The following is a 15,000-nucleotide window of genomic DNA, read 5'->3' as shown; positions in this document are numbered from 1 at the left end:
AAAATGATATTGTTAGTCTACATCATTTTGAGTGACAGGCTACAGATGGCGTGACGACAGGCTGGGCATACGATCGTGATTGGCTACATTTCTCCCGATGGGCGGACTGGAACTGAACTTCACCAAGTCATATTGCACAGAAATCTTGTCAAAGAATGAAAAAAAATAACGGTATTAACCGGTTACTCTCATGTTCATAATTGACAGTATGTTGATTGGCTTGTGTCATGAGAGATGTGTGTTGGGTCTGTGCTAGGGGTGTAACGGTACACAGAAGTCACGGTTCGGTTCATACCTCGGTTCGGACATCACGGTTCGGTACGAGTTAACAAAACAAAAATGCAGAAAGCAAAAAATGTTTTTTTTATTGTACATGTCTCAGGCTGTACCACCTAGTGTCACACAGTCTCTTCCCTGAGCTATCTGCAACAGCCTGAAGTGTGTAAGATGTAGGCTAAACAGTAAGCCTACAATAAGTACCCAGACTCCATCTGTAACTTGTAAACAAAATAAGACAATCAGCTATAAAACTGAAAAATAGGCCTACAGCATCTCTTATTTCTGAAAGTGCAAATTACATAGAATAATGATTTTTAAAAATCTACTTAAGTAAGACCTTCAACATCCGTGTTTAGTTGTATATGGAAGGGTCTACAATTTGCCTCAATATTTTTCTGTGTGTGTACAGTAATAATCTACTTATTGTGAAAATATCACACTATTTTGCCTTAAAAAAAACGAAATTGCTCCTTTCATTTCATAAACAGACTACAACTAGCGGTCACGTGACTTTGCCCTTCGTTGTTAACTCACCGTAGCATGGTTTATTTATTAGCCTGGTTAGCGTTGACACTTTCTTTTACTGTCTATGCACTTAACACTTACCAGCTCCTCGTGTGAGCAGTGTTGCCAACTTAGCGACTTTGTCGCCATATTTAGCGAGATTTCAGACCCCCCAAGGGACACAGAAGTCGCGGTTCGGTTCATACCTCGGTTAGGACATCACGCGGTTGATGCACGAAGTTAACAAAACAAAAATGCAGAAAGCAAAAAATGTTTTTTTTATTGTACATGTCTCAGGCTGTACCACCTAGTGTCATACAGTCTCTTCCCTGAGCTATCTGCAACAGCCTGAAGTGTGTAAGATGTAGGCTAAACAGTAGGCCTACAATAAGTACCCAGACTCCATCTGTAACTTGTAAACAAAATAAGACAATCAGCTATAAAACTGAAAAATAGGCCTACAGCATCTCTTATTTCTGAAAGTGCAAATTACATAGAATTAGGATTTAAGTGTTAAGTGTTGCCAACTTAGCGACTTTGTCGCCATATTTAGCGAGATTTCAGACCCCCCAAGCGTCTTTTTTTGTGAAAAGCGACTAGCGACAAATCTAGCTTCTTTTTCTGGCGTTCTTGGAGACTTTTTGAGAATCTGATGTGATGGCATGTAACGTCCCTTTTTACTCTTCTGAGTGAGCAGTGAGTTCGGCTGTGCTGTGTAAGGGCTTCTACATACTCGACGCACCCGACCGGTAGCGAGACACCGTGACGTCAAAATGACGTAGATCTTGCTGGCGCCAGGATTTTAACCAGGTAGTGCGAGGTAGCGCACCACTCATTTTTTTTCAGACGAGCGCGACAAAGCGGAAACAGGAAGATGGACTAGTTCGAGGGCAAGCGAGAGTTGCAGTGTTGCAGATACAGTCGTGAATTTTTAATAGTTTGCTGGATAAGTTAACAAAGTTACCAGCGAGAGTTGCAACACATGGAATTAAGAGGAAAGAATAGAAACTATTTATTTTCAAACAAAGGATATCTATTAAGGCCTGAACAAAATCTCTTTCCACTTCAGGAAATTACACAAACTCAGCCAGCTGCTAGCTAGCTAGCCAGCTAACTAAACTGTTTAAATTATTAAAATTTCCCTCGGGATGACTAAAGTATCTATCTATATATCCATCTATCTATCTACCTGTGCTAACACCTTGGAAACTAGATGATAATGATGGTGGTAGTTGTGAATAGTAGCAACCAAAGTCTGAAGTACCATCACAGAGGCTAGCTAATAGCAGAGCCCGTTTACATTCTCTGCTACTAGTGTTTCTTCATAGATATACATACTGACTAGATGTCGCCTTGACTACTGCTGTTCATTGGAACGAATGCGTCAATCGAGACGCCATCTTGCCGCGGTGATCCACTCCTCTATAATGCATTAGCGTCAATCTAGGCAAAGATCTAACGAAAATAAAATCACCATAAATCGTCAAAATCTCAAGCAACTATCTAGTTTTTTGGGTTGTTCCAACTGACAGGCATGTGTTTATGGTCGAGTCTAGAGAAAACTAAGCTTTTGACGATAATAAAGATACATTTTACCCGTCTAGCCCTATAGACTTCCATTCATTCTGCACTCTCTATATACGGCTCTGTTCTGCACTAGCTAGCGGCGGCCCCTAGAGGAACAATGAGTGAACTGCAACCAGGTTCGATACAATGAAAGTATACAGGATCTCCGTAGACAGGCTCTGGTTGAGGCCACATACCTCTCGTCTCGTTGACTCATGTAAGTTGTAATCTCACCAGAAGTTGCTGTAGATCTGTAGAACATTTACTTCCGTGCTTTAACATGGTCTGCTACTACATAGGCCAGTCGTTACTTTTAAAATCATGGGTCAATGCTTTGGGCGAACGAGATGTAGCTTACTGTAATTCACAAATGAAAAAGCCATGAGAAAGGTGATTTTCTGACGTTTCAACAATGAAACCGAGTTTGCCATCATTGTGAGACGTTCCCAAATTTGTCGCTAATCGCTAAAAAGGTTTTCTATCGCTGGGGATGGCCAAGCGTCGCTAAATAGCTAACACTGACAATACGGGAGAACTAGTTTAGAGCTTCAGATCCCCGCTCCAAGATGGCGGCGGTGTTGACGCATGCTGAGAAGCAGAAGGCGACATCTAGTCAGATTCCAAAAATAATTCCGTGGAAATGCATAGATTCCAGTTGCTGCTACTGGAAGAAACTGAAATCCATGCATTTCCACTGAATTATTTTTGGAATCTGATCCCTTTATCATACCTGTTCATTCTTACCGCCGCTCGACTTATCATGACTAAATTCAAGATGGCTACAAACGCTAAACTTTGTGAAGATACTGTCTGTATAAATCGTCTTGTAAAGTAAACTACCAGTGCTTTTTCAAAGTTCTCAATGTCTCGTTTTTTTAAATGTCAGGGCCCTCGAAGTCTACCAATGAAGTGTGGAGATACATTGAGCCTCGTAAATGGTGTAAAACAGTGATTTATTTGCATGGCTAGCCCGATGCCGAAGCACCACCATTGAAAAAGCTGTTGGTAGCATCGGCTAACAAGCGCCAGATTTTGGAGTGCAGCGGACAAGCCGAGATGGGCTATGTGACATACGTTCACACTCGGTATCATGTTTCAATATATCACACCGGAATTCTCCTTTAACTAAATAAATCCAAAATATAGCCATTGTCGTAAGGTTAAATTGTGTGTTGCCTATGGTGAAGTTATAATCAGACTTTAAGCTGTGCAAAGCAAATGCAGCAGTTGGGAATAGGTTGGAAATTACTGATTTTCAGCCACTTAATGCTCATTCTGGTGTAGCCATACAAGATGTACAGAAGTGTAAAGTGTACCAATTACCCTAATATATATTAAATTAAATATATTTAAATTAGGCTCTTAAAGTTGCCTATTTGAGTAGGCCTAGGAAAAAAGCAAACAGGTGTAAAGGGAAATTAAAGGGCCATCACCGTTTTTATTTTCTTTTTTTTTTTTTTTTTTTTGGGGTGTCACGACCTGGTGGCGTAATAGAGCTGCACAGTCCGCCCACAGCCAAAATGCCGGTTAGGTGCGGATGTAAGATTCCCATTCATTTGTCCCATTGGACGTTTGGAAAAATCCATCTAAAGAGTTTTACAGCATGTTTTAGGCAAAACCAGCTACGGCATAACTCATAAGCATACAACATATCATTTCGGTGAAAAACGAAGAGAAAATCAAAAAAAAGTCAAGACAGGTACAAGACTGTGTACATACATATTTTCATTTTCGGTGAAGGAACTACTTATCCCATAAACCACCGCCTCACTGAATAATATAGGCAAAATCAGCGATTTATTTTGCCATTTCAACCGGCGACAGCATTTTAACCCTTTCCTCCAAACAGTGATTTTTTATATAGTGAATGTGCAGTTAATAGCAGTTATTTCGGGAGTAATCGTGTAAATAATAGTGGTTTGATATTGAATTTTATATTTATCATTGTGTATTTTATATCGTGTGTGTGTGTGAAAGCGGTTAACATTAACGGCAGTGCTTCGTAACGTTACCTGACTCATCCTATGCTGTCATCACTGCTCAGTCGGGCTGATGCATGGACTGGTGCATGGTCTGCTCTTGGACCGCCATATTCAGTTTATTAATTTGCCGTGAATTATTACACAAAATGTTCATTAAATGCACAAAGTATTCCTAGGTTAATGATTGATATGAATCATACAGTATGAAGGCTACAGAAGTCTAGCTAATGTTAACTAGCACTGCTAGCAGCATTAACGTTACCAACCTCCCTGCTTAACTCACCACAACTTTGTAGGTCTTGTCCCTAATGCTGGCCCTTACAAAACACACAAACTGACTCTCGGACACACAACAGTCAATAATGTGACCCGATTTAAAGTGGCTTTCACCCCTTTGGACACTCACTAAAACAAAATATATTTCATACCTGTGTTGCAGCATGTAGGCTAATGTTAGCTGCATTATGTAATGACATACAATGTCGGAAATGCTAAAGGTCAGCCTGTCGGCTACCTGAAAAGTTTGAGTGTTTAAACTAACATTTACAGTGGTCTATTTGATAGTGTATTGGCCCTGACTAAGTTCGTGTGATGTATAAACCCCAATCCTTGTTGATACAAGTACCAATATTCGTTCACATTAAGATTTTCGCCATAGACAGTAAAAGACTCCGCCATCTTTGTCAATATTTTTCGCTGAGAAAGTTTCAAACTATGACCATAACGGCCTTTCCACCAATCAGAGGCATCACTGTGGGATTGTGGGATTGTTCAGGATTGTGGGTAATGAAGTACTTATCCAAGAGATCACGAATAAAAGGCATTTATCTCAAAACAAGGTTAGTGCCCCATGAACTCTTGGTGTCTATAGGAGCATATACAATCGCTTAGTACAGCCGTAGCTGGTTTTAAGTCTACCACGTGCAGTTAAGTTTTTATGGCTTATACCGCAATTGTCAATGGAGAAATTGCATTGCATTTTTACATCTGGCATCGACTGGGGGCGGGACTGTGCAGCTCTATTGATATGCAAATGAGTGCGTGACGTCTACTAGCGACATTTAGCGACTTTTGGAGCTGGCTTTAGCTACTTTCCATTTGAAATAGTTGGCAACACTGCATGTGAGAAGTTACAAGTTACCCTAACATAAAGGTAATTACCACGCGATTTACTTAGCTTTCTGTCATTATGAAATCATTTAATTTAAGCCATAGGTTTTGGCGCTATTTGTATGTGTATCCAAAGGCTGGTGAAGCGCAGGGGAAGTTTTTTTTTTCTCGTTTCAGTGATTGGTAGCCTATCTGGATGATGGCTTCGAATATGTGTAGCATTTTCGATATATTTCTACTCACTCACATACCCAACAACTGCTGAACAACGCCGACACACAGTTTCATCTTATCCACCACTCTCTCGCCTGTACTACTGTAACTGAAGTTCTCAAACTTGCGATCTTAAAGAGACCAGCAGATCCTCTAACTCTTTTGGGTCGCCACCACTCGCTTAGTGCTGCTATCTCTTACTGACTGATCGACCGACGACCTGACAAAAAAATAACATAGGCACCAATCAGAGCTTCAGAGCTAAGGCGAGGCTACAGATTAGCGTTAGGTGTCGCTAAAGAACTCTCGCAACTCTCGTACTTAACAGTAATTGTGCATTACATTAATTAATCCACACACGAGTTTTATGTATTTTTATACCACGTATTCTCAGAGTAAATGAACCGTTTCGGTTCAGTACGAATACATGAACCGTTACACCCCTAGTCTGTGCTGTTATCAGTGGTTGTGTAGTGGACTGTTGGGGGAAACCGCCCTGGTCTGGTTCCTCTCACTGGCAGCATGACATGCTCGGCCCCTCTGGGCCCTCAGGGCTGGAGGATGCTGCTTTCATTTACAATTCTCTTTCTCATTTTTACTCTATTTTTCCCTCCCTTTCTCTCTCTTTCTGTCTTTCTCTCCCTCTCTCTCTTCCTCCCTCTCTCTCTCTCTGCACAGATCAACGACCTCTGTATCCAGAGGAGACCATAGTCATCGCTTTGGCATCTGTTTCCATAGTAGCGGTGCTCATCGTGGCGCTATTTTTTGGTTACCGAATGCTAACAGGTGAGAAAGAAAAAGAAATACATGTAAGAGCGTTCTAGAAAGGTTGGCTTAGTTTCCCTCCACAACTACAGCAGATTTAGGCTCAGTCTTTTTACTTTTTTTGCTTCATATTGACTGTATTTGTGTTTGTGTGTGTGTGTGTCTGTGCTGCAGGAAACCGTAAGCAGGGTCTCCACAACATGGACATGATGGAAGCAGCCGCTTCAGAGCCTTCTCTGGACCTGGACACCCTAAAACTACTAGAGGTGTGTGTCTGTGTGTGTGTCTGTCTGTCTGTGTGTTTGTGTGTGTCTGTGTGTGTGTCTGTCTGTGTGTGTGTGAATATACTGTATGTGTGTCTGTGTGTGTGTCTGTCTGTTTGTCTGTCTGTCTGTCTGTCTGTCTGTGTGTGTCTGTCTGTTTGTCTGTGTGTGTGTGTCTGTGTGTTTGTCTGTCTGTGTGTGTGAATATATGTGTGTCTGCGTGTGTGTCTGTCTGTGTGTGTCTGTCTGTCTGTCTGTGTGTGTGTGTGTCTGTGTGTCTGTCTGTCTGTCTGTCTGTCTGTCTGTCTATGTGTCTGTCTGTGTGTGTGTGTCTGTCTGTTTGTCTGTCTGTCTGTGTGTGTGAATATATGTGTGTCTGTGTGTGTGTCTGTGTGTGTGTGTGTCTGTCTGTCTGTGTGTGTGAATATATGTGCGTCTGTGTGTATGAATATATGTGCGTCTGTGTATGAATATATGTGTTTCTGTGTTTGCAATACAGAGTTGTGTTATTTATCTGAACTTATCTTTGAACCTTGGCGTCTTTCCCTCCCCTCCCTCTCTCAATCTCCCTCCCTCTCTATCTCCCTCCCTCTTTCTCTATCTCCCTCCCTCTTTCTCTATCTCCCTCCCTCTCTCTATCTCTCCCTCTCTCTCCCTCCCTCTCTCTATCTCCCCCCTCTCTCTATCTCCCTCCCTCTTTCTCTATCTCCCTCCCTCTCTCTATCTCCCTCTCTCTCTATCTCCCCCTCTCTCTCTCCCTCCCTCTCTCTCTCTATCTCCTCCCGTGGTATCTCCCTCTCTCTCTGGTCCTCTCTCCTGATTGGTTGGGGCTCTCTCTGGTGGTTCTCTCAGCTGATTATAAGGGTTTCTCGAAGGCGGCCGGTGGCGGTGAAGCTGTTTAACTACACCAACCGGCAGAACTTTGTGAACGAACGCTCCATCTACCGCACGCCCCTCCTGGAGCACGACAACATCGCCCGCTTCATCCTGGGCGACGAGAGGCTCGCCGCCGACGGACGCCTAGAGTACCTGCTCATCATGGAGTACTACCCCCACGTAAGGACACACACACACCACATATACATGCACACACACACACCACATACACACCACATATACATGCACACACACATACACACACACCACATACACACCACATATACATGCACACACACACCACATACACACCACATATACATGCACACACACACACCACATACACACACACACACACACACACACACACACACACACACACACACCACATATACATGCACACACACACACACACACACACACCACATATTCATACACACACCACATACACACACACACACACACACAAACCCCCCACACACACACACACACACACACACACACACATATACACACACACCACATACACACACACACACACACACACACACACACAGCCGTGGGTGAAGGAAATTCAGTCTCTGCATTTATCCAAATCCGTGAATTAGTGTAACACACAGTGAACACACAGTGAGGTGACAGTGAGGTGACAACCGTGACACGGTTACAAGTCCGAAGCGCTTAACCATTAGGCCACGGCTGCCCAAGGCTACATAGTATGACGAATACTCATGGCTAACTGGTAATGTTAGCACAGAAAACAATCAGCTGTAGCCTACTGCTGGCCTGTCACAAACGTGGACAGTTCAGGGATTTGGTGATAAAACATTTTTGGATAGTTATGCGTTGTTATAATCATCCAAGTTATGTCTAACTAAACAATTGATAAATAATGTTCTTGTTAATATGTTCTTGTTTTCACTGTTCTAACTGTATCTTTGGATGGTTACATTGTTAATGAATGTTTCAGACCAGGATGCATTCCTTTAATGACGTCTTCAATAACATTTGCCTTTCGAGTATAAATTCCCACTTAGCTATTACAACCTGTCTTTAAATAATAGCAATTTGGCTTTAAAAACAATAGAATGTTACAAATAACCACATTTAAGGTCTATTTTTGTAATGGTAAATAGTTACATGTTTTATAAAACAAGTGTCTATTTTTAGTATTATAGACTTTTCTGCAAATGTATTACATTGAGCAAAACCTCCAGACTTTCCATAATTTTGCACATCTGGAAAACAGTATTTCAACTAGACCTACATATCTTCCCTGACATCCCAGAGCTAAATTTACATTTATTTACATTTACATTTATTAATTTAGCACTATTATCCAAAGTGACTTATATATTTCAATTATATTACAAAGTCCATTGTCCCTGGAGCAATTTGGGGTTAAGTGCCTTGCTGAAATACACAATGGTGGAAACCAAGAATTGAACTCACAACTTTTCTGGCTCCCAACATGCACACACACACACACACACACACACACACACACACACACACACACACACACACACACACACACACACACACACAAACCCACACACAGTGTTACTCTGTCTGCTATTTTTGGGAGGGTGAATCGGATGTCCTGCCAGCACTGCCGGATCACAGAAGTATTTCTGTCATTACAGATGGGTTTACATTGGTGTGTCTCTGTGTGTGTGTGTGTGTGTGTGTGTGTCTTTGTTGTGTGTGTGTGTGTGTGTGACTTGCAGGAAGAGAGCAGATTCAGGTTTCTTGTTCTTAGTCACTACAGCAACAAAACACATATACACACACACACACACACACACACATTTACAGTATATGCTTGTATAAGTGCCACCTTATGGACAGATAAGCATCAAGCTTTATTAAGCTATAAAGCACCAAGCTTTATAAATGTCTGATTATTTCTGTCACGATTTCATGATTTTAATGAAAGCAAAAGCACAAATCACACACACAACCCACAGGTCTGACAGCGAACTCTGGAGGTTGTCATGGTTACCTGTGGCATATTTTAAAAGTTCTACCACTAGATGGAACTGGTTGGCATAGACACTGTGTGTGTATGTGTCTGTGTATGGGTCTGTGTGTCTTTCTGTGTCTGTTTGTGTGTGTGTGCATGTGTGTGTGTGTGTGTGTATTTCTGTGCCTGTGTGTGTGTGTGTGTGTGTGTGTGTGTATTTCTGTGCGTGTGTGTGTGTGTGTGTGTGTGTGTGTGTATGTGTGTGTGTGTGTGTGCGTGTGTGTATGCGTGTGTGTGTGTGTGTGTGTGCGTGTGTGTGTGTGTGTGTGTCGTCTGCGTGTGTCTGCGTGTGTGTCTCTCCCTCTCTCTCCACCCCTTAGGGGTCTCTATGTCTCTACTCTAACAAGTTTCCCCCCTCTTTCTCTCTCTCTCTCCTCCTCTCTCTCCTCTCTCTCTCTCTCTCTCTGTCTCTCAGGGGTCTTTGTGTCGGTATCTGAGTCTGCAGACAGGGGACTGGGTGAGCTGCTGCCGCATGGCCCACTCTGTGACCAGAGGACTGGCCTACCTACACACTGAGCTCTTACGAGGAGGTAAGCAGCACACACACACACACACACACACACTCGCACACACTCACGCACACACACACACACACACACACACACACACACACACACACACACACACACTGAGCTCTTACGAGGAGGTAAGCAGCACACACACACACACACACTCGCTCACACTCATGCACGCACACACACACACACACACACTCACGCATGCACACACACACACACACACGCAGCACACACACACACACACGCACACACACACACACACTCACGCATGCACACACACACACACACTGAGCTCATACGAGGAGGTAAGCAGCACACACACACACATTCGCACACACTCACGCACACACACACACACACACACACACACACACACACGCTGAGCTCTTACGAGGAGGTAAGCAACACATACACACACACACACTCACGCACAGTGGCGGTACTACTGTAGCTTATAAAACGCCCCGTGCACCCCCCCCTTACCTCTGTGTGGGAGACCTTCTCAGCAGCAAGCACATGCGCCTGCGCTGCACAGAGTATAAACTAGCAAACACTCAGATTATTTATTTTATCTTTTGCAAGCCTTCCTGCAAGATGATCCTCCCTCGGCAGTTGCCAATATCACCCCTATGAGGATTCGCTACTGCTCACACACACACAAACAAACACACACACACAACACACACATTGAACTCTTATGAGGAGGCGCACAAACACACACACAACACACACATTGAGCTCTTATGAGGAGGCACACACACACGCACACACACTGAACTTTTACAAGGAGATACCCACACACTCACACAGCTCTTACAAGGAAGTAATTACATATACACACACACACACACACACACACACACACACACACACACACATAGACATACACACATACATATATGTATAGGCATATATATTCTTCCCTGGATGACATACAAAATAATGCAGATGTGGACATGCTTGTCTGTCTTGAGTATGTGCCCTGTGTTTCTAGTGTGTGTGTGTGTGTGTGTGTGTGTGTGTTTGTCTGTTTATGTTTGTGGTATTAAAGTGAGTGTGTGTGTGTGCGCGTGGGTGTGAGTTTGATTCATATTTTAAAATGTACAAGCACGCAGTCTGACCCAGTTGAGCACATTAGTGTCCCCCTGAGGATGAGGAGGAGGAGCAGACGTCTCGCCACTCTGTGTGTGTGTGTGTGTGTGTGGGGGGTGTGTGTGTGTGTGTGTGTGTGTGTGGGGGGGGGATGTGTGTGTGGTGTGTGTGTGTGTGTGCGAGCGCACGCGCATCCATGTGCATGGGTGGATTCACACGGCTTTTTATAAACTCTCTGTGGTCTGCAGCACATGCCAGCAGAGCCACGCGCGCTTTAGGCAATCCCTACACACACACACACACACACACACACACACACACACACACACACACACACCAAACAGACGAGCAAGCACACACTAAACACACACACACACACACACACAAGCGTGTGATTATGATCGGAGATCCTGTAACATGTCTGAAATGTGGACTACTTGTGTCTACTGAGTCAGTATTAGAATGTGTCTCTATCTGCCTGTCAATCACGTATCCCAGCCAATGATGCATGTGTGCTGGCCTTAAGGGGGCTGGAGTTTCAAAACAGCCAACCGCTTTGAGGATACTAGTGATCGGTGCGGTGTGTTTGATTTGTGAGTGAGAGAGTGAGTGAGTGAGTGAGTGAGTGAGTGAGTGTGTGTGTGTGTGTGTGTGTGTGTGTGTGTGTGTGTGTGTGTGTGTGTGTGTGTGTGTGTGTGTGTGTGTGTGTGTGTGTTACCAGATATATAGATAGATACTTTATTGATCCCCAAGGGGAAATTCAAGACAAACAAAACACTTGGATCACTTGAAAGTGCTTTATTTCTCATGTTCATTTTTTGATTATTTGACCACATTTAGCAGTTGCTCAGTGTGTTCCCTTCAGAGAGGAAAGAGCAGGAAGCCGCTGAAGGTGCTGTGATTATCAGAGCTGTCATAGAGCTGGCGGCGGGCAGAGAGTCGCATGTTAACTACATCTCCCACCTGCAGAGTCGCATGTTAACTACATCTCCCACCTGCAGCTGCAGAGTCGCATGTTAACTACATCTCCCACCTGCAGAGTCGCATGTTAACTACATCTCCCACCTGCAGAATCACATCTCCCACCTGGTGGTCCATGTTAAGCTATCCTGCAGAAACTGGTGGTCCTATATCCCAAGTGGTCCTTGAGCAGTGGTAAAATATAATATAGATGAGTTGTTTGCAATATTGAACCAACTTGTATGTAAAAACAGTTCTGCAACACTGTCTATGTAAGATATGCCAGTTTAAATCATACAGCAAAGTGCAAAGACAATAAGCAAAGTGGTTCAGTGAGTAGGCCTATAGTGTAGACTAATTATAGGCTACTGTTGAAGTAGGTATAATTTTTTTTTTTTAGCTAGGGTTAGTTAAGTGGTCCTGAAACTGAAATAGTTTGAGAAACACTGTCGAGGCCAAACTATTAATGTTTTACTCCCGCTAGATAGATGGCGATATCGTAAACACAACACATTCCCCAAACAGACTCTCCATCTTAGCCATAGCTAACTTGCTAGCGAACTTTCCATATTAGCTTACTTGCTAGCAAACTTTGCATCATCAGTCTAACTAGTTAATAGTTGACATTACATGATGAACATTTTCTTATGGACATTCTGGGGGATGTTAATTTGTATGAGAGAAGCTTCAACTTCTGGGTATGTAGCATTGTGGCATAAACCTTAGGTAGTTAGCTTGCTAACTCTGGCAGAAATCTCCAGTGTTATTATTCCATGTAGTTTCGTGTTGCAGCAACAGCACGTAGACTAGCCTACAGGAAAGCTGTTGCGTATGAACTCATTCGGAATATTTTGAAAATGTAACAGCTAAATATTCTGTCTTCTCATTTTGTAGACGAAAATGAAGAGAGATTTTAAACCTAGTTTTTATTTCATGCAAAACATTTTAGTCTCGTCTTTTTTCGTCAACAATAATGCATCTTAAGATAGTCTTAGTCAGTGTTTCAGGACATTACTGCCGTCTCGTCATCATCTCGTCTTAGTCATAAAAAAAAAGGTTGTTGACAAACATATTTCCTCTCGTCTCGTCTGACGAAATTAACACTACACCACTGGACATATAGGTGAAGTATCCATCTGAATCATGTTCAACTAAAAACATGACCCTCTCTTCATTCTTATACATACTGATATTCATATAGCGTGAGGAAAGTATATCCGCAACGGTGAATCTGAAGTAGTAGACCCCCTTGACTGGAGCTGTGAAGAAGCCTGTTGTGCTGCTGTAGGCCTGTCCAACATTGGTGATGATTTTAGTGAAGACCAAGTTCAGCTCAGTTTTCCCTGCGTTTATGTATCCCGAGTTGGTCAGAGCTGCTGAGAATGCCACCTTGGATTTCTCTGTGGTCTTCTCCAGATTCACTACTTCAGTCTCAGTAGCAGCCAGTCTGGTCTTCACTGCTGTCAGCTCTGCCTCCTTATCAGCCTCCATTTTGTCCAGCTTAGCTTTGGTGTTCTGCAGCTCATTATGGGTGACAGTTAGTTGCCCTCTCAGCTCCACCACCATGGGTCCAAAATTCTCCACCATGTCTCTGAGTTCCCTGAGCTCAGCAGAGACGTCCAGCTGGGTAGTGACTGCAGCAGCAGCAGCCCCAGTGCTCTGGCTCTCTGTCTGAACTTCAGTCTGGGTGCTCTGAGTCTGAGCTCCACACATGGATTTAAGAACGTTGTTCTCCACACATGTTTAAGAATGAGGAGCTGGTCATTGGTTTGAGAGAGTATGAAACAGATGGAATCCAAACCTATCTGTCCTGTGGTGTGACTCTGCAGCTGGAGGAGGGAGATGTAGTTAAAATGCGACTTCCTGCAGGCTACTGGCTCTATGTCAGCTCCAGTCAGGGGACTCTACTACTTCAGATTCACTGTCACGGATGTACTAACCTCACACTGGATGAGCATCGCGATGTTTAAAAATGTCATGCGTTTATTTGAGCATGATAATGATGGAAAGCACTCCTATCTGTCCAGTGGTGCTACTCTGCAGCTAGGGGAGATGTAGTCAACATGCGACTCCCTGCAGGCTACAGGCTCTATGATGATGGTGATAATCACAACACCTTCAGTGGCTTCCTGCTCTTTCCTCTCAGAAAGGAACATTTAGCTCAACTGCTTATGTCGTGAAATTATGAATCGTATGTTTCATGAACATGAACAAATAAAACAGGTTTAAACTGTAACTCTTCTGTGTTATCATTGGAAATACTGAACAATGCTGTATTTGCTTATGCCAAACTGTCATGAATGTGATATATGCTAGAGAGCCATGGTTATCAACATCTATCAACAACTATCACTACTTTAAGTACTACATAGATATTTGTTACACCTATGTAACATGATCTATTTTATATATTAAACAGCAAAGCTAGATCCACGGATTGTAGCGTAGCCTTGATATGTGTGAGACTGTTATCTTATACACACAGAGTGTGTGTGTGTGTGTGTGTGTGTTTGCCTGCCTGTGTGTGTGTTTGCCTGTGTGTGTGTGTGTGTGTGTGTTAGCCTGTGTGTGTGTGTTTGTGAATAACTAGTCTGGTTTGTATCAGCCCCAGTGGTGCAGTTCTGTTACCACGCCTACTCAGAGAGACACTGACAGACAGACAGAAAACAGACCCCAGTGTCTCCTAATGGGGAGGAAACAGTGACACACACACACACACACACACAAACACAGAGACACTGTGATACATGCACAGACACACTCATACACACAAAGGGTTGGGCAACCCTATTGTGTAATCATGTGGACAGGGAGTCTAAACTATAACCTGCTGCATTATACAAACT

General features: G+C 43.2%; 1 protein-coding gene across 1 annotated transcript in view; it reads left to right on the top strand.

The window, feature by feature from the left end:
• bmpr2b (bone morphogenetic protein receptor, type II b (serine/threonine kinase)) overlaps nucleotides 1–15,000 on the top strand; it is an 87,776-nt gene that overhangs the window by 60,824 nt on the left and 11,952 nt on the right. Inside the window, 4 exon segments of the mRNA XM_048238480.1 lie at nucleotides 6,333–6,440; nucleotides 6,594–6,687; nucleotides 7,546–7,738; nucleotides 10,000–10,114. Of these exon segments, the coding sequence (XP_048094437.1) occupies nucleotides 6,333–6,440; nucleotides 6,594–6,687; nucleotides 7,546–7,738; nucleotides 10,000–10,114 (510 nt within the window).

This window comes from Alosa alosa, chromosome 3 (assembly GCF_017589495.1).
Source record: "Alosa alosa isolate M-15738 ecotype Scorff River chromosome 3, AALO_Geno_1.1, whole genome shotgun sequence".
NCBI classification, from domain to species: domain Eukaryota; kingdom Metazoa; phylum Chordata; class Actinopteri; order Clupeiformes; family Clupeidae; genus Alosa; species Alosa alosa.
The sequence above is the reverse complement of the archived record's forward strand: the minus strand, read 5'-3'. Positions and strand labels throughout refer to the sequence as shown.